This window comes from Suncus etruscus, chromosome 15 (genome assembly GCF_024139225.1).
Source record: "Suncus etruscus isolate mSunEtr1 chromosome 15, mSunEtr1.pri.cur, whole genome shotgun sequence".
NCBI lineage: Eukaryota > Metazoa > Chordata > Mammalia > Eulipotyphla > Soricidae > Suncus > Suncus etruscus.
Genome location: NC_064862.1, coordinates 73,586,679 through 73,603,740, shown reverse-complemented (window position 1 = coordinate 73,603,740; position 17,062 = coordinate 73,586,679). Strand labels below are relative to the sequence as shown.

General features: G+C 58.4%; 2 protein-coding genes across 2 annotated transcripts in view; one reads left to right on the top strand and one right to left on the bottom strand.

The window, feature by feature from the left end:
• The first annotated feature begins 706 nt into the window (after positions 1-706).
• On the top strand, positions 707-5,085 carry TMEM120A (transmembrane protein 120A). The gene is made up of 12 exons (XM_049787867.1): positions 707-860; positions 1,899-2,017; positions 2,166-2,282; positions 3,364-3,423; positions 3,550-3,645; positions 3,729-3,818; positions 4,063-4,128; positions 4,232-4,293; positions 4,368-4,460; positions 4,545-4,609; positions 4,687-4,755; positions 4,830-5,085. The coding sequence occupies exons 1-12, from the start codon at positions 780-782 to the stop codon at positions 4,941-4,943; spliced, it is 1,032 nt and encodes a 343-aa protein (XP_049643824.1). The 5' UTR covers positions 707-779; the 3' UTR covers positions 4,944-5,085.
• A 585-nt stretch (positions 5,086-5,670) lies between these two features.
• The window catches only part of LOC126029565 (NADPH--cytochrome P450 reductase), a 44,315-nt gene continuing 32,923 nt past the window's right edge, over positions 5,671-17,062 (bottom strand). The window contains exons 3-16 of the mRNA XM_049787854.1: positions 12,731-12,779; positions 10,392-10,520; positions 9,946-10,095; positions 9,521-9,645; positions 9,253-9,342; positions 9,054-9,152; positions 8,436-8,552; positions 8,217-8,335; positions 7,296-7,477; positions 7,058-7,207; positions 6,686-6,956; positions 6,442-6,587; positions 6,212-6,297; positions 5,671-6,112 (exon numbers count right to left, since the gene is read on the bottom strand). Of these exons, the coding sequence (XP_049643811.1) occupies positions 5,968-6,112; positions 6,212-6,297; positions 6,442-6,587; positions 6,686-6,956; positions 7,058-7,207; positions 7,296-7,477; positions 8,217-8,335; positions 8,436-8,552; positions 9,054-9,152; positions 9,253-9,342; positions 9,521-9,645; positions 9,946-10,095; positions 10,392-10,520; positions 12,731-12,779 (1,858 nt within the window). The 3' untranslated portion in view covers positions 5,671-5,967. The remainder of the gene's footprint in view (positions 6,113-6,211; positions 6,298-6,441; positions 6,588-6,685; positions 6,957-7,057; positions 7,208-7,295; positions 7,478-8,216; positions 8,336-8,435; positions 8,553-9,053; positions 9,153-9,252; positions 9,343-9,520; positions 9,646-9,945; positions 10,096-10,391; positions 10,521-12,730; positions 12,780-17,062) is intronic.

Genomic DNA, 17,062 nt, shown 5'->3' with positions numbered 1-17,062 from the left:
CTTCCTGGTTGAATCCCCTCTGCTTCCACCCACATGAAGCTCCCCAGTTAACTCGGAGGGGGTGGTGGTGACCCAGGGCATGTCCTAAAGCTTGGGCCTCCCTTGCAGCTCAGAGCAGCTGCACTCAGCCAGCGCCAGCCGTGCTTGCTTGGGGGTCATCATCCTGGCAGCCACCTGATCTTGGAAAACTGCAAGGGGTGGTGAGCTAGCTGGCAGCAGAGGGGTGACCCCTGAGAGCACGCAGGCCTTTTCCCGGGGCTGGGCTGAACAGAGCGGTGTGGACAGGGCAGAGCCACTGCAAAGTTTCGCGTAGTGGAGGAAAACCGTGCAGGCCGAGGAGACAGATGGTGAGAGGGCAGGATCCTCCACGCGGACTAGACTCCACCGGCAGCTTCCCAAGGTCGAAAGCTAAGCCGGTGTCACGCCTGGAGTAAGCTTAGGCTTTTTCTCCCAGCCCGACTAGCAGGGCAGCTGCTATCAGGACACTTGACTCTTGGAGTCCAGGCCTAAGTGGCGCGTGGAGCGACCCCGGCGCCCCAAGCCCCGCCCACGCCGCAACAAGCCCCGCCCACGACCCACCCATGCTCCGGATTGGCTGGCGCGGGGGGCGTGGCCATCGTGCTCACCGCGCCAGGCCCGTTCCCATTGGCGGAGGCGGCGGCGCGAGCCCGGAAGCCAACGGGGGCGGCGGCGGCGGCGGCGGCGCAGGGGCCTGGGGCCGGCGGGGGTGGCCGAGCTGTCCGCGACTCGTGTGCCGTCCGGCGTGTGGCTCGGCAGCCATGCAGCCCCCGCCCCCGGGCCCGCTCGGCGAGTGCCTGCGGGACTGGGAGGAGCTGCAGCAGGACTTCCAGAGCATCCAGGTGAGCGGGGCGCCCGGTGGCCCCGTGGGGGCTCAAGATCGGGGCAGCCCCAGAGCCTGGGTTCAGGGCATCGGGGTCAGGATCTCCAGCATGGCTCCAGGGGCCGCGAGGTTTTGGGGTTCCCCGGCAGGATCTGACCCTCCTCCTCCCCAGACCCGCACCATGCGGTGACCGCTGCCTTCTGATCGGGACCTGGCTCGATCCCGCCTGACCCGGCCCGGCCCGGCCCATTCCCCTCCAGAGGCTCTGGGGCCGGGATCTGCTCGCAGACAACGCCTCGGGCAATCGCGCGCCCTGGACCGAGCTGGGAGGGCCGGGCTGGCCGCGGGCGACAGGAAAAGCCATGCCGGGAGGAAGGGAGGGAGGGTGGAGACCGGGCCCGGGAGGCCAATCTGAGACCAGCCCGGCCAGGGATCCAATGCCCGTTTGTGCACCTTGGCTTGGAGAAGCTGCGGTGTCATTTGGGGGCGGCGGCCCTGGGGGTGTGGACCAGGCGTGGTGGCCCGATCTAGGGCTCCTGCTGCCCATCTGTGACCCCTGCCCACAGCGGTGACATCCCCGCTGCCTTCTAGTCTGACCTGAGGCTTGCCCTCCTTCCCTCACTGCCCCTTGCCCGGGTCCCAGCCACTACCGCTGCCACTCTGGACTCACCCACCAGGGCAAAGTGCTCTGGAAGGTTTGGACCAAAGGTGCGAACGATCCAACGGCTGGGACCTGGAGACCTTTCACCCGGGAGGCCCATGTGGGTGTGGTAGTGCCCCCTCACACTCCCTTGGACCCGGTGCAGGGAACCCAGGAGTGTGGGAACTACTGGGAGTGTATGTGTGTGTGGAAATGTTTGGGCAGTTGTTATTCTGTTCTGGCAGGGGCTGAAAGGCTCCCAGGATCCCAAAACCTCAGGACCCTCATCTCCTTGCCACTCTGGGATAGAGCAGCTGCTGCAGGGACTCTGGGCCAGTGTGGCCAGTCCTGCTGTCAGGTCCACCCTGGGCCCTGCCAACGCCCCCCATGGCCCTACCTTCCTCCTTCCCACCCCAGGAGACCCACCGGTTGTACCGCCTGAAGCTGGAGGAATTGACCAAGCTGCAAAACAGCTGTACCGGCTCCATCGCTAGGCAGAAGAAGCGGCTACAGGATCTGGCCCTAGTCCTGAAGAAGTTAGGATCCCCACCCACCCGAGTCCTTCCTGAGCCCCTGCCTGCCCTGCCTGGGCCTGACCTGGAGGGCTGGAGCCCAGCCTGTCAAATCCCCCTCCTCCCCAATCTGGTCCCCCCCACTTGGCTTCATCGGCTATGTCTTCCACAGATGCAAGCCCACCCTCCGGTCCGGGGACGCGGTTACCGCGCAGGATCTAGAGAACCAGATCAAAGACCGCCAGGGGCTTTTCTTCGACATGGAAGCATATTTACCCAAGCAAAATGGGTAAGACTCCACTGCCTCCAAAGGAGCTTCCTCCTCACTTGCAAGATGGACCCCTTCAGGGTCAGGGACAGTGCTCTGACAGAGCAGCGATAGCTACCCCCTGCGGGTGCTTTGTAAGGGGTGCTGAGCCAGGCAGCCTGGAGGGCTTGAGCAGCATAGCTAGGGAAAGCGGATGATGTGCAAGATTGGAGCAGGGAGGCAAGAGCAAGGGAGCACCAGAGCAGAGGGGCAGATTACCTGCACTTGGAAGAAAGGCTGTTATGAAGGAAGACAGGCCGGGTCAGTGCTGGGGAGGTAAACGTCTCCCAAAGATTGGTCCAGAGTGGATGGGACCACCAGAGCGACCCAGCTTAGAGACCCCCTCACTGGGCCATTGGGGAAGGGGTTGGTGTTGGAGGACATGGGCTGGGAGACTCGCCACATTGTGCTGCAGCTCTCCTGAGCTGGGGCCATAAGTATAGAGATCCCAGGAACTTGAACTTGGCCTGAAGGGGCTCCTTCTGCAGTACCTGGGAAGCTCTGAGGAGGAAGAGGTGGCTGAGGGATGGACCATGGAATGGGAGTGATGGGCAGGGCTGTGGTGGGTTGAGGGGGGCACAGAGGGGTTGTTGGGACTGGCATGGTGGTGCGGAGAGGGCGCGGGCCATGGCTCAGGCTGAACAAGAAACCACATTGGCTCTATGACTTTTTGGGTCTTAGGGAATCTGTGGCAGAGAAGTGTTGGGGGACCTGAGCAGTGGTTGTGATGGCTGGCCATGATGATCTATGTATGGGGTGATAGGTGGCTGAGGTGTGAACAGGGCTGTGGACTCAGTGGGCTCAGAGGGGAAACTCAAGGAGGTCCCAGGCTGGTGAGAGCTGGTGTGGATCCTGTGTGCCCAGCTCTGCACAGTCCTGCACAAGACCTGCTGGAGGCTTGGGGCAGAATGGGGAGCTGGAGGAAGGGGAGGTTGGCTTACTCTAAAGCAGGCCCCTAGGGAGCAGGTGGGCTGGTGTTCTGAGAAACGCAGCACACCTGAGATGGGCTCTGAGCCCAGGGCCAGGTGGGGTGTCAACACTCAGGTCTGTTCTCCTGAACCAGATTGTACCTGAGCCTGGTTTTGGGCAATGTCAACGTGACACTGCTGAGCAAGCAAGCCAAGTAAGTGAGGATGCCCTCCTCTCAGCCTCCCACACGTTGGGGTGCAGGGCTGAAACCGATTCCAGGGTGGATCTTGGCAGGTTCCCCCAAACCTCCCCCAGCCTGCCCGAGTGTCTGTCCGTCCAGGTTTGCTTACAAAGATGAGTACGAGAAGTTCAAGCTCTACCTCACCATTATCCTCATCCTCATCTCCTTCACCTGCCGCTTCCTCCTCAACTCCAGGTGAGCCTCTCGAACTTGGGGCAGACCCTGGGGCAGGTCCCGACTCCCGAGCACCCACCCTCTGTGCCTCCCCTCGCCTCCAGGGTGACAGATGCTACCTTCAACTTCCTGTTAGTCTGGTACTACTGCACTCTCACCATCCGGGAAAGCATCCTCATCAACAACGGCTCCCGGTGCGTGAGGGGTGTCCTTGCTTGAGGGGTGCCAGCAGGGACAGAGTCACAGGGGTGGAGCTTCTAGGGGGCAGAGCAACAGGCAGAGCAGCCACTAGAGAAGCCCAGGAAAGTGGACTTGGCTTTAAGAAGCAGGAACTGGGCGAGGGCCTGGTTTCTTACCACCTCAGCCCCACTCCAGGGGTCCAAGGAACCCTGAGCACCACCCCAGGGGTTCAAGGAATGACAGTGCTTCCTGATGCAGGATCAAAGGCTGGTGGGTCTTTCATCATTACGTGTCCACTTTCTTGTCCGGAGTCATGTTGACATGGTGAGCAATTGGGCCTGCCAAGAAGGCCTTGGAAGGGGGAGTTGGTAGGGGAGGGTCTCTGTCTTGGGGCTGTGAGCCCACTTCCCTCTGCCTTCTGTCTCAGGCCTGATGGTCTCATGTACCAGAAGTTCCGGAACCAGTTTTTGTCCTTCTCCATGTACCAGAGTGAGCACCATTGGGCTGGAATGGAGGGGTGGGGAGGGCGGGACAGGGGCTGTGCAGACCTGACGCCCCTTTAGGTTTTGTGCAGTTCCTGCAGTACTACTACCAGAGTGGCTGTCTTTATCGTCTTCGGGCCCTGGGCCAGCGGCACACCATGGACCTTACAGTGGGTGAGTGAGCACTGTAGACAGAGCCCCAGGCTCACACCACCCTCCCATGTTCCCCAATGATCCACCCTACCTGTCTCCCCGCAGAGGGCTTCCAGTCGTGGATGTGGCGGGGCCTCACCTTCCTGCTGCCCTTCCTCTTCTTTGGACATGTAAGTTGGCCCTAGGGCCCTGACCCTCTGCACCCCCTGCTCCCCTCTTCTCCTATCTAATCTCCACTTCTTCCCAGTTTTGGCAGCTTTTTAACGCGCTGACTTTGTTCAACCTGGCCCGGGACCCCGAGTGCAAGGAGTGGCAGGTGAGAGAGGCCCTGGGGAAGGGATGGGGGTACTGGGACCTGCTTAGCCAATCCTCACCCTGCTTCTTCCCCAGGTGCTCATGTGCGGCTTCCCCTTCCTCCTCCTCTTCCTTGGCAACTTCTTCACCACACTTCGGGTTGTGCGGCAGAAGTTCCACAGTCAGCGGCAGGGCAGCAAGAAGGACTGAGCTCCGCCTGCATTCCTCTCTGAAGGGCAGGGTCCCCTTGACAAGATCTGCCCCACCCCCAGGGGTTGTAGAAGAACTGAGCTGCTCCCCAAACTACGGGGAGCTGAGGCTGGAGACTTCAATAAAGACTGAGACAGAGGTGGCTGGTGGTGGCTAGTGGTGTGTGTTCCCCTGGAGGTCAGGAGCACTAAACCCCATCCACCCAGCTATGGTCTTCCAGGTCTGTAACCAAACCCCCCACCACCAGGCTATGGGGCCCAGCTGATAGTACAGCTGTAAGCGTGCGCGCACACACACAAGAACCAGACACACACACACACACACACACACACACACACACACACACACACACACACACACACACACACACACACACACGGGCCTGGAGAGATAGCACAGCGGCGTTTGCCTTGCAAGCAGCGGATCCAGGACCAAAGGTGGTTGGTTCGAATCCCGGTGTCCCATATGGTCCCCCGTGCCTGCCAGGAGCTATTTCTGAGCAGACAGCCAGGAGTAACGCCGGAGCACTGCCAGGTGTGGCCCAAAAACCAAAAAAAAGAAAAGAAAAAAAGAACCAGACTATGATAGGGTCGCCTTGCATGTGGCTAACTCAGGACAGACCCAGGTTTGCTCCCCAGCATCTCATATAGTCCCCTGAACGTGGCCAGGTGTGGCGCCCCCCCCCAAACAAAACAGAAACAAAAACACTAAAGAATAACTAGACCAGTACAGAAAACAGAAGTTTATTCCAAGGGCCAAAGGTTATTTAAAATTATTTACACTCATTGAAAATCATCGAAGGGGCCATGCCCAACTCAGTGGAGAGAGGGGCCCGCCTGGACATCACAAAGTGAGGTAGCCCCCAAGAGAAACTACTCACTGAGGTCTCCTGCCCCGGCACCCCCCAGGGCACCTCTTGGCAGAGTCTCTGTCCGAGGGAGGGGTCCCCAGAAGCTGGCAGAAGGCGCAAAGAAAACAATTACACGGGCGGGCAAACACGTCTGTGGGCCGAGGCAGGGCGTGCCTAGCTCCACACGTCCAGGGAGTAGCGGCCCTTGGTCATCAGCTTCTTGATGTAGTCCACAGCCTGTGCATGGTCCATCGCACCCAGCTCGGCCACCATGTCATGGAAGGTACTCTGCACATCCTTGGCCATGTTCCGGGCATCCCTACATTAGGAGCAAGGTGGCACCATGGGCGATACACAGCATGGGCACCAACATACCACCCCTTCAACTGCACCCAGACGGGGCCCGTTGTCCACTCACCCGCACACATAAATGTGGGCGCCATCTTCGTTGATCAGCTTCCACAGGTGCTCCTTGTCCCTCTTGAGCAGATGTTGGACATAGACCTGGGTGGCAGGATGTGGCCATGAGCAAGGGGGGGGGGTCCCCCTAATCCCCTGGGATGGCAGTACCCAAGAGCAATGGGAGTTCCTTTAGTCCCCGGTGGAAGGCAGTGTCCATGAGCAAGGAGGGGTTCCCCAGCCCCTCACCTTCTCGGGCTGCTCCCGGGAGAAGGCCACGTTGAGTTGTGTGAGGCTGCCATCCTTGTGGAACTGGGCCAGCTCCTCTCGGTACAGGTAGTCCTCATCTGACCGGCGGCAGCCGTAGTATAGCAGCGTCTCCCCGACTTCTTTGCCTGGGGGCAGGGAAGAGACCATGGGCTGGGATGAGTGAAAAGCCGGCCAGGTAACTGGCATCCCTTGAACCCCTGCCCTGTGGTGCCCCCACACTCACCCTGCTGTTTCAGCCAGGCCCGCTCCTGGATGAAGCCCATGAAGGGGGCCACACCGGTGCCAGGGCCCACCATGATAACGGGTGTGATGGCCTTGAAGGGTAGCCGGAACTGGGACTTGCGCACAAACATGGGCACTAGCGCTCTACGCCCATTATCGCCTGCGGGCTCTTTGGTCCGAAGCCAGCTGGTGGCCACGCCCTTGTTCACACGGCCAGCCTTGGTCTCATATTCCACGGCCACGGCGCAGATGTGCACGGAGTTGGGGTGGACCTGGGGGGAACAAGAGACAGAACCCGTCACCTGGTGCCCACCCCCAACACGCTGGCTGTGCACCACCACGTTGGGCCCGAAGGGGAGGAGGGCATGCCCACCTTGGAGGAGGAAGCGATGGAGTAGTAGCGTGCTTGCAAGCGAGGCAGCAGCTCACACAGGTGGTCGATAGGTGGCCGCAGGGATGGATAGTCCTGCAGGATGGCCAGGATGTGGCGCCGGGACTCTACTACCCAGCTCAGGTACAGCTCCTGGGGAGACAGGCAGGCGGGGTAAGCGGAGCTGCACCCCTGAGTGCGGCCGGGGGTGCAGAGATTGGGGTGCTGGGGTAAGCCCCACCTTGCCCTCGCCCGAAGATGAAGCCATCTTGCGCAGCTGCTCCTGCTCATGCGGCGCGGTTGCGTATTGTGCCAGTTCATATAGCACGTTGGTGCGCGGCGGGTTGGTGATGTCCAGGTAGTAAGTGAGAGCCGTGCGGTAGGTGGTGGGGCAGGGGAATGGGTGCTTCTTGTTGGACTCCTCTGTGGGGATGGGGGCAGATTGAAGGGTGCACAGGTCTACTCTGCAGGGAATGTGGGGGCCCTGCTGCAGCCCCTCCCAATCCCCAGGGCCGGTGTGGCCAGGGCTTCCTGTGTCCTGCCATGGTAGGTGGTCAAGAACCCCAGGGCCCTGCTCCTGGGGTAGTGTCAGAAAACCTTCCTGCAGAGCCATGCCAGACCCGCTCCCTTGGCCCAGGGGTCCTGCGGTATGGTCTAGATGGTTTTTCCTGAGAGGACACAGGGATAGGCGGGCCTGCACTTCACACTGACATGCACACATCACAGTGCAGCCAGGCAGAGCATCCCAGGCCCGCCAGCACCCCAGATGCACACAACTGGACCCAGACTCGGGTTTTACTTGAACCATCCCAGCAGAGTTAAGGAGCTCCACACAGACCCAGCAAAGTTCTGTGTCCACGACATAAGAAGACTGCCAATGCCAGCAAACTGTGGTCACACACATACTCCCATTGTACCACCAAATGCGCTGTAGGGCTTGAAGCCAGGCTACCTGAGATTAAGCAGGGTGGGCAAAGGCAGACCCCAAACTGCAAGTGGGGTGCATGACCAAGGCGGAAGACCCCTTGGTCCCTAAGTACCTCGACTACTGTTAGCACGCGTGAGTGCAGACCCTGTTCCCTGCAGCTCGTAGGCATGAGGCCTAAGGGACTCGGGGAAACAATGCTGATGGGGGTGCTGGCTGATGGTGGGTAGGGCTCACCGTCCAGGTTGTTCAGGGACATGGTAACGTCCAGGTCAGCACCCAAGATCTCACCAAGCTGCTGGACCAGGGTAGAGTCGTTGGCCGGGTATACGGCCACGTGGTCCCCAGATTCATACCTGGAGGGGGAGACACAGGGTTCAGCAAGAGGAGGAGGGGGCATGGCCTGTTTAGCCCAAGAGCAGGACTTGGGGTGGGATGTGGGATGGGGGACAGCACCTGATCTTGGAGTCTGAGATGTCCAGTTCCAGGTGCATGAGATGGCGCTCCTTGCCCTGGTTCAACTTCCGGTTGGTGGTCACTGCGGCCAGGAATGGGTTCTTGGCATCGAAGGGACTGGAATGGGGGACACAGGGGACTAGGTCAGCAGTTGGGGGGCCCTGGGCTGGTCTCCCCACCCCAGCAGACTCTAGTCACATACAGTTGGGTATCCTAGGGCTGGCCTCAGAAGTGGCAGCCAGAAGGGGTCTCCTGGTTCGAGTCAAGGAGGGTCCCCCAAAGTGGGCATAGCTCGTACATACCCCTTGCAGACACAAGAGCTAAGTGTTTTGGAGGCCCTGGGTTCCCAGGGCATACCCCAACCAGTGTGAGGACAGAGCTGTTGGCACCTGCCCCCAAAGTTCACAGCCTAAGCAGGTTTGAAGGAGACTGTCAGAAATTCAGACCTGGAACCAGACTCAGGGGTGGGCTGGACCCACAGGGCACACACGGGACAGCAGCATCAACAGGGAAAATGCCCTCTTCCTGCCAGGGACTTGGCCCTCATGCAGTGCGGATGAGATGGGGTCCCCAACCCCCTCCTGACAAGGAGGGGTCCCAGGGCATGGCCACACTCACGGCTTCTGGTTCTCGTAGCTCTTCAGGCGGCCCATCTCGCCTGTGTACACCTTGGCCACATCAATGTCCTCATGGACCACCAGCTCGTACTGGCGGATGCTGCAAAGGGGAGATGAAGATGAGGGAGGGGCATCCCACCCGCCCTCATTTACCCCAATACACTCACCTGTCTGTTCCCCTCTTTCCTGCACACACTTACCTGGCCTCCTCTCCCGTGGCCTCCACCCCAAAGTGCTCGCACACAGCCGGCCAGAACTGCTCTCTCCATGTGATGAAGTCCTCCTCCAGGCTAGAGGGGAGAAGGGTGACAGTAAACTCAGCACTGAGAACCCCCTGTGGCAATGGCCAAGGTCAACCTGGCTACTAGGCCCAGTCAGACCCTCAACCCTCGCTCAGTGCCAGGAAACATCTAGCTGTAGGTGGAGGTTCCATGGTTGCTAGGGCGGGTGGGGGTCTCAGACACTCACTTGCCATCGTCGTCACCCATGCCCAACTCGAAGATGCGCTGGGCGCCGAGCTGCTCCAATCGCTTGTCCACGTACTTGCCCATGGCGTTGAAGTGCTCGTATGTCTTGTTCCCCAGGCCAAACACCTGTGGGTATGGGCAGCTCAGCTTTGGGGAATTCTCTAGGTAGGAATTCCCCCCTCCATACTTTCTGACCTTGTGCCCAAGATGGGTGAATAGCCGTGGCCCAATGGCCTAGGGCCATGAGGCAGGGCTAGCTGGGTGGTCTGAGTTGCCCCCTTCCAGAACATGGCAGTGCCAGGGTGAGAGGCGCTCCCTGCCAGGCTTCTCTGAAGCCCTAGCCAGACCCCTGTCCTGGTAGGTAAGGATGCCCAGAGCTGGACATGTTGCTCTGGCTCGAGGGTTTGGGGGAGAAGGGAGACTAACCGCGTACTTGACCCCCGACAGGTCCGCATCCGCCTCCTGGAGCCAGTCATAGAAGTCCTGAGCGTTGTCGGTGGGGTCACCCTCGCCATAGGTGGCCATGCAGAACACGACCAGGGCATTCTCGATCTCCGCTAGGCTGCTCAGGTCGGCCTGGGGGCAGTACGGGGCCCAGTGAATCAGCCATGTGCCCCACCAGGCAGCGCCATTCCCAACCCAGAGGTGCGGCCTGCTGTGACGACCACAAAGGGCAGCCTCAAGGGGCACAAGGGCCGGGTGTGGGCCAGGGTGGTGAGGGGCAGAAACACTCAGAGTCCTCAGCCCTGCTCCTCCCACAGCGTCCTGGGACACATAGGGGTGCCCTTGGGGTTAGGTTGCCTGCTGGGGTGTCCAGAGTTCAAAGACCAGGGCACAGAAGTGAGTGGCAGGGTTGGTGAGGGGGGGCTCACCAGGTCGTACTCCTCAGGATCGGCGGCCATGCCCCGCATCCCATAGCGGTGCGCATCCTTGGACAGTCGGTTGGCAAACTCCTCGGCAGTCCCCGTCTGGGATCCATAGAACACGATGATGTTCCTGCCCTAGGAGCCAGACATCAGCAAGGGTCAGTGGGGGCATCGAGAGCCAGTGAGATTCAGCAAGGGCCAATACCTCAGCTCCATTAAGGGTCAGGGATCCCTTGGTTCCATCTCTCCTGTCTGCCTTAGGGGACATATGGAATACTGGGGATGGAACCTGGGTAAACAGCGTACAAGGCAAACACCCTACCACTGTGCTATCACTCAGGCCCCATAAAGATGAATTTTTTTGAAAAGGAAAAGGTGTGGAAACAACAGGCCAAGTTTTGGATTAAGAAATGTAGAAGAGGGGCCGGAGAGATAGCATGGAGGTAAGGCGTTTGCCTTTCATGCAAGAGGTCATCGGTTCGAATCCCGGCGCCCCATATGGTCCCCTGTGCCTGCCAGGAGCAATTTCTGAGCCTGGAGCCAGGAATAACCCCTGAACACTGCCAGGTGTGACCCAAAAACCAAAAAAAAAAAAAAAAAAAAAAAAAAAAAAAAAAAAAAAGAAATGTAGAAGAGGGCCCGGAGACATAGCTCAGTGGCGTTTGCCTTGCAAACAGCCGATCCAGGACCAAAGGTGGTTGGTTCGAATCCTGGTGTCCCATATGGTCCCCCGTGCCTGCCAGGAGCTATTTCTGAGCAGACAGCCAGGAGTAACCCCTGAGCAACGCCGGGGTGGCCCAAAAACCAAAAAAAAAAAAAAAAAAAAAGAAATGTAGAAGAGCCAGAGAGAGCACAAGGGTTTGGGCGCATGCCCTGATGTGGCAGCTCTGGTGGCTCCTGGGGTACATAGGCCTCTGAGCATCTCCAGAGACAGCTCTGGAGGTCTCTGTGCCACTGGATGGCCTGAGCAGCAGCACCTCCTTGGGCCCCAGCTCACATCTCTGGGTCAGCGACTCAAGAATTGCCAGTCATGGGGTCAGAGCAATAGGGAAGCAGCAGGGAAGGTATTTGCCTTGCGTGAGGCCAACCTGGGTTCAATCCCTGGCATCTCATATTGTCCTCTGAGCCTACCAGAAGTGATTCCTGACTACAGAGCCAGGAGAAAGCCCTGAGCACCTCCAGGTATGGCCCAAATAACAACAACGAAAAAACAATTGCCATTAAGGTCCATTTCCCTCAAACACACCCAAACCAAGACTAACACAGAGTTGTAAAATCTTGGACCGGAGCAATAGTACAGCAGGTAGAGTGCTTGCCTTACAAGAGGTTAAATGGGGCTAAATTCCTGATACCCATATTTCCAGAGTAAATCCTGAGCACCGCTGAGGGAGACTCACAAAGCAAAGCAAACAAAAGAGTAAAATTAATAATCAACTTTTTTGAAGGGCCACACCCAGTGGCCCTCAGGGGTTACTCCTGGCTCTGTGCCCAAAAATTGTTACTGGTAGGCTTAGGGGACCATATGGGATGCCGGAAATTGAACCGGGTCCATCCTGGATTGGTCATGTGCAAGGCAAACGCCCTACCACTGTGTTATTGCTCTGGCCTCTCAATTATTTTTTTTTTTTTTGGGCCACACCCGTTTGACGCTCAGGGGTTACTCCTGGCTATGTGCTCAGAAGTCGCCCCTGGCTTGGGGGGACCATATGGGACGCCGGGGGATCGAACCGCGGTCCTTCCTTGGCTAGCGCTTGCAAGGCAGACACCTTACCTCCAGCGCCACCTACCCGGCCCCCTCAATTATTTTTTTGACCTGAGCATAAAGTGATATTAGAACAATCTATGAGGGGCCGGGCGGTGGCGCTAAAGGTAAGGTGCCTGCCTTGCCTGCGCTATCCTTGGACGAACCGCGGTTCGATCCCCCGGCATCCCATATGGTCCCCCAAGCCAGGAGCGACTTCTGAGCGCATAGCCAGGAGTAACCCCTGAGCGTCACTGGGTGTGGCCCAAAAACCAAAAAAAAAAAAAAAAAAAAAAAAAGAACAATCTATGCCTGGGATGAGCAGCAATAAAGGGAGCAACTTTCCCAGTGGAGATGAGCTGGGATCTAACCGTGACAACGCAACCCCTCAGCCAGCACTATGAAGAGCTGGTTCCAGATGTGCCACAATCCTGTTCCCTGCTTCAAAGGTCACCCCGTCACCCCTGAACGCAGCCAAGCCAGATGGGCTGTGGGGGGTGGGGCGGGCATCCTCTATTTCTGTCCTGAGTCCTGTTAAGGACTCGGCTTGGCTCGGGTCAGACAGGAAGGTCTGGCCCGCTGGGCAGAGCTGACCGCAACTCACCGTCTTCTTCATTTTCTCCACAAAGCTGCTGTCCTTGGCTGATGTGGTCCTGCAAAACAGAAGTGCTGAGGTGAGGGGCTGTGCAACTGCTGCTCCCATCCCCTGCGGCCAGGTCTGGTCCCCCAGATACTGTATGGGGGGATGGGGCCTCCGTCCAGGGTTCTTCTGTCCATGAGACATGGATAAGCCTGCAGAGCTGGATGGTTACCTGCCCCACTCCCCAACCTGTTTCACCTCCCCCTCACCTCTGTTTTGCTTCTGACAGCAGCTGGGAGGTCTCTCAATGACTGCCCATGCTTCCACCCCTGTATATGGCTCTCAGGACCCAGAAATAGGGTGCAAAAGTCCCATTAGAACCTGCCATACCCCCACGCCCCCATCCCAGCAGCTCCATACCAACACACTCCCTTCCGGTAGGTACCTGGGGTTCCATTCCTTCCTGTTAGCGCCACCTTAGCACCATCACTCACATGGCAGAACCGTTCCTCTATACTCCTAAAGCAGTGGTCCTCAAACTATGGCTTGTGGGCCACATATTGTATTTGCATCTGTTTTGTTTCTTCATTGCAAAATAAGATCTATGCAGTGTGCATAAGAATTCGTTCATAAGTTTTGTTTTTACTATAGTCAGACCCTCCAATGGTCTGAGGGACAGTGAACTGGCCCCCTGTTTAAAAAGTTTGAGGACCCTTGCAAAGCCTTGAGTATAGACCGCACTGTTGTCCTTCCTGGAGCCACTCCTGGCCCACCCTGGGTCATGCTGTAAGTGCCAGCTCTGAGCCCTGCACTGTCCAGAGCCCCTAGTGTGCAGCTCCACTTATTCCCCTTTCCATCTGGGTCCTGTGCATAGCCTGGAGGCTGTGCTCAGAAACAAGATTGGGAAGAAGCTTCCAATGCAGGCATCCAACCTGGGTTTGATCTCTGGCACCCCATACGATCCCTGGAGCCCCACCAAGACTGATGCCTGAGTGCAGAGCCAGAGTCAGCCCTTAGCACTGTTGGGTGTGGCCCCCAAACAAAACAAATGAGACAGTAAGTTCTATAGTGAACCTGGGAAGGAGCAGGAAGTCAGAGCAGGGGGAGACACATGCAGGTGCCTGGGTACGGGATGATGTGAGGAACCCCACCGTTCAGTGATACCACACAGAGGCTACCCAAAAGCCAGCGAGCACTTTGAGAACAGAAATAAAGCAGGGCCCAGAGTGGTCACCTTAAGGGGCAGCTGCCACGTAAGCTGGTTCCCACCCTCCTCCCCTCTCCATCCACAAGTCCTCCTCAGGGAGGCTCGGTAGGACTCCACATACACCAGATCCCACAGCCTGAGCCCTGCTCAGCTGTAGGCAGTGCCCACTGACAGTGCCTGTCTCCAGGGCATCCTGCCTGTCCAGGGGAACCCAGGGCTCATCCTCAGGAAGGCTAACCTTGGACAACTGAGGCAGAGAGCATCGAGGCCATGGCTATCTCTGTTTCCAAGTTATCTGGAGCTTGGAAAGGGCGATTTGCAGGAGGGCAGTAATACGAAGCGCTAAAGCTCTCAGGTGAAGCCATGAAAGGCCCCCAGTGATTGGGGCGCTGGGTTTAGGGCGAGGGATAAGTGGCTGTTGGAAGGTGTTCTGGACTTAGCCATGATCCTGTGTCTCCTGGCAAAAGGGAAGGAGCCAGGAGGAGTTGAGCCATTGGCGTGGGGGGGCTAGGGGGCGGACCCGGGACTGTTCATTGTTTCTTTTCCTCACAGCTGTCATGTCCACATCCCACTCCTTGTTCCTCTAGGGAACAGGAAACACTTTCAGTCAGAACACAGGTTCCTCAAAGAAATCCTTTTTTGTTTTGTTTTTTGAGTTACACCCAGCGGAGCTCAGGGGTTACTCCTGGCTCAGCACTCAAAAATTGTTCCTGGCAGGCTTGGGGGACCATGTGGGATACCAGGGATTGAACCTGGCCCTATCACTGTGCTATTGGTCCAACCCCAATAATCCATCTTACAGGTGCTCCATACAACTGTGCTTTGGGGGCTTGTACCTGCAGGAACTCAGTCTTGTGGTGCCAGGGCTCAAACTTGGTACCACATTCCTGCCAGGCTGATGCTCTAATGCTGGAGCCTCACCCCTCGGTATCACAAAACACACAAGGGGTCTGGGGGGACCCAGAGCCCAAGAATTGAGGTGTCTTGCTTTGCGCTTGGCAGACTCCAGTTTGCCAGGAGTGATCCTTGAGCAGACCTACTAGAAATATGCAGGGCTGAATAGTACAGTTTGTTGTGGTGGTGGTGATGCTCACCTTGTATGCGGACAACCCAGGTTTGATTCCCAGCATCCTATATAGTCCCCCAAACACCACCAGGAATGATTCCTGAGCAGAGTGAGGAGTAACTCCTGGACATGCAGGATGTGGCCCTCCTCCCAAAAAACAAAAAGAAAACAAGCACGAATGTGGCAACCCTCAAGAAGGACCGCTAAAGAAGAGAAGAAAGCAGGGCCATTAGCGCCCCACAGCCTGTGCTACACTAAGCCCAACATGTCCCAGCCTCCTCCAGAATGTCCGTCCTCTCTTCTCACGGATTCCTCACAACAGAGCACTGTCATTCCTCAATAGAGCACTGTCCCTTCCCGGGCATGTACACAGGGGAACTGTCTCTTCTCATTGGGAAAGGGTCTGGTCAATGGAAGGGACGCATGGGCATGCACGGGAGGTGAGCTCAGAGGGCAGTGGAGACACAGGTGGTCTCTCGCATCAGGGGGCACAAGCGGGGTGGGGGGATCCTGTCTAGGCTCAGCCCCAAACCAGCCTGAGATGGGAAAAAAGCACTTCCGGGCTCCTGACCCCATGCATGTTAGGTAGCCTAACATTCGAAGGAGAGAAGTGTCTCCCTGCCAGAGGGGCGTGGCTAGGCATGACAACTCGGTGGACAGTTCCTGGAGAGAAAGTGGGTGGGGGTCAGGCCCTGCTGGCTGGGGGAGGTCAGCCCCACTGGGGGACAAGAGGGGAGTCCCCGTTGGCCTTGAATGAGCAGAGAGTGACCCCTGTAGGCCTGCACATGGACATCTGTCCAGAGGATGTCTCCCTGCCATGCATGCAGTATCTCTGAAGACCTTTCACAACAGAGCTAGCTGGAAAAAGAGGGGGCCACTCCCCAGAGTCTCAGGGACCGTGTCTAAAGATCCAGGCAAATCAGGGTCCCAGAACTGGAAGGAAAACATGGGCAGATGAGTAGGGCCCTGAGTCTCCAGTTACACCCCTTCGAAAGCGGCTTCTGCAGCAGAGGCCCTGAGCCTAGTCTCCCCACCCTAATCCCAGCCAGAGGCACATGGGCTCCAAGCCTGGCTGCCAACTCTGCATGACACCCACCTCATGGCTTACATCCACTCGATGGGGGGCACCCAGGGGGTCAGCGCACCCACCCCAGGGTGCTGCCCAGCACTGACCTCAGGGGGAGCTCGTCCTGTGGGGAGGAGTATGTGCACCCCATGACTCCTTACCCCCACTCCAGCCCTTGGTGAGGGGGAGACGCAGCTTAGGGCTGGCTCCTGGACCTGGGCCAGGGGGCAGCAGCCAGGACGTGGGGGTCTTGATCCATCCTCTACGCAGTGCCCTGAGGCCCCTCACACGCTCCCGGGCAGGGCCTGCAGCCGAGACCCCATCCGGGAATGCAGCAACATTTGGCCGCTGGGCAGGAGAACTCGGGACTCCAGCTGGGCGCTCCCGTGATCCCCTGCGTGCGGGCACACCCCGCCCCCCAGTATGGACCGGGGGAAGCAGAGGCCTTCCCAGCCCCACAGGGTCTCCTTGGAAACTGCTGCTCTAGGCCCCTGGCCCTGCCCGCCCCCTTCCGGAGAAGAAGAGAGCGCTGACTTCGGTGCTCACCGAGGCCCTGAATAGATCAGGGCTGCTCCTCTCCCCCACCTCACTGGGGGACACCCCCACTCCCCAGGGCTGGAGCAGGGGCCACAGGGGTGGGGGAGATGCTTTCTGCTCAGGAACCCCCCTCAGAGGGGTCTGCAGACACAGCCCCATGGCAGCTGTCTGCCCAGGCTCCTGCAGGGAGCACAAAAGGTTCCAATTAAGGCCCAAAAGGCAGCTCAAGGGGGAGAAGGCGCAGGAGGGGCGAATCTAAGTTTCGCTGAGTCACGCTGAGTCACTTTGAGCAGCTGCCGCCTCCCAGCCAGGCCAGGCCAGACAGAATTTCTGAAGACGGAACCTCAACTTCCTTTTCTGCTTATGGCACTTCCTCTTGCTCCACTCCTGAGGATGTGTGTCCAGGCAATTACGCTTGAACCCCTGTACGTGTGACGGTGTTCCTCTGGGGCCATCAATCAGCGCTTGTGCGTCTGAGCA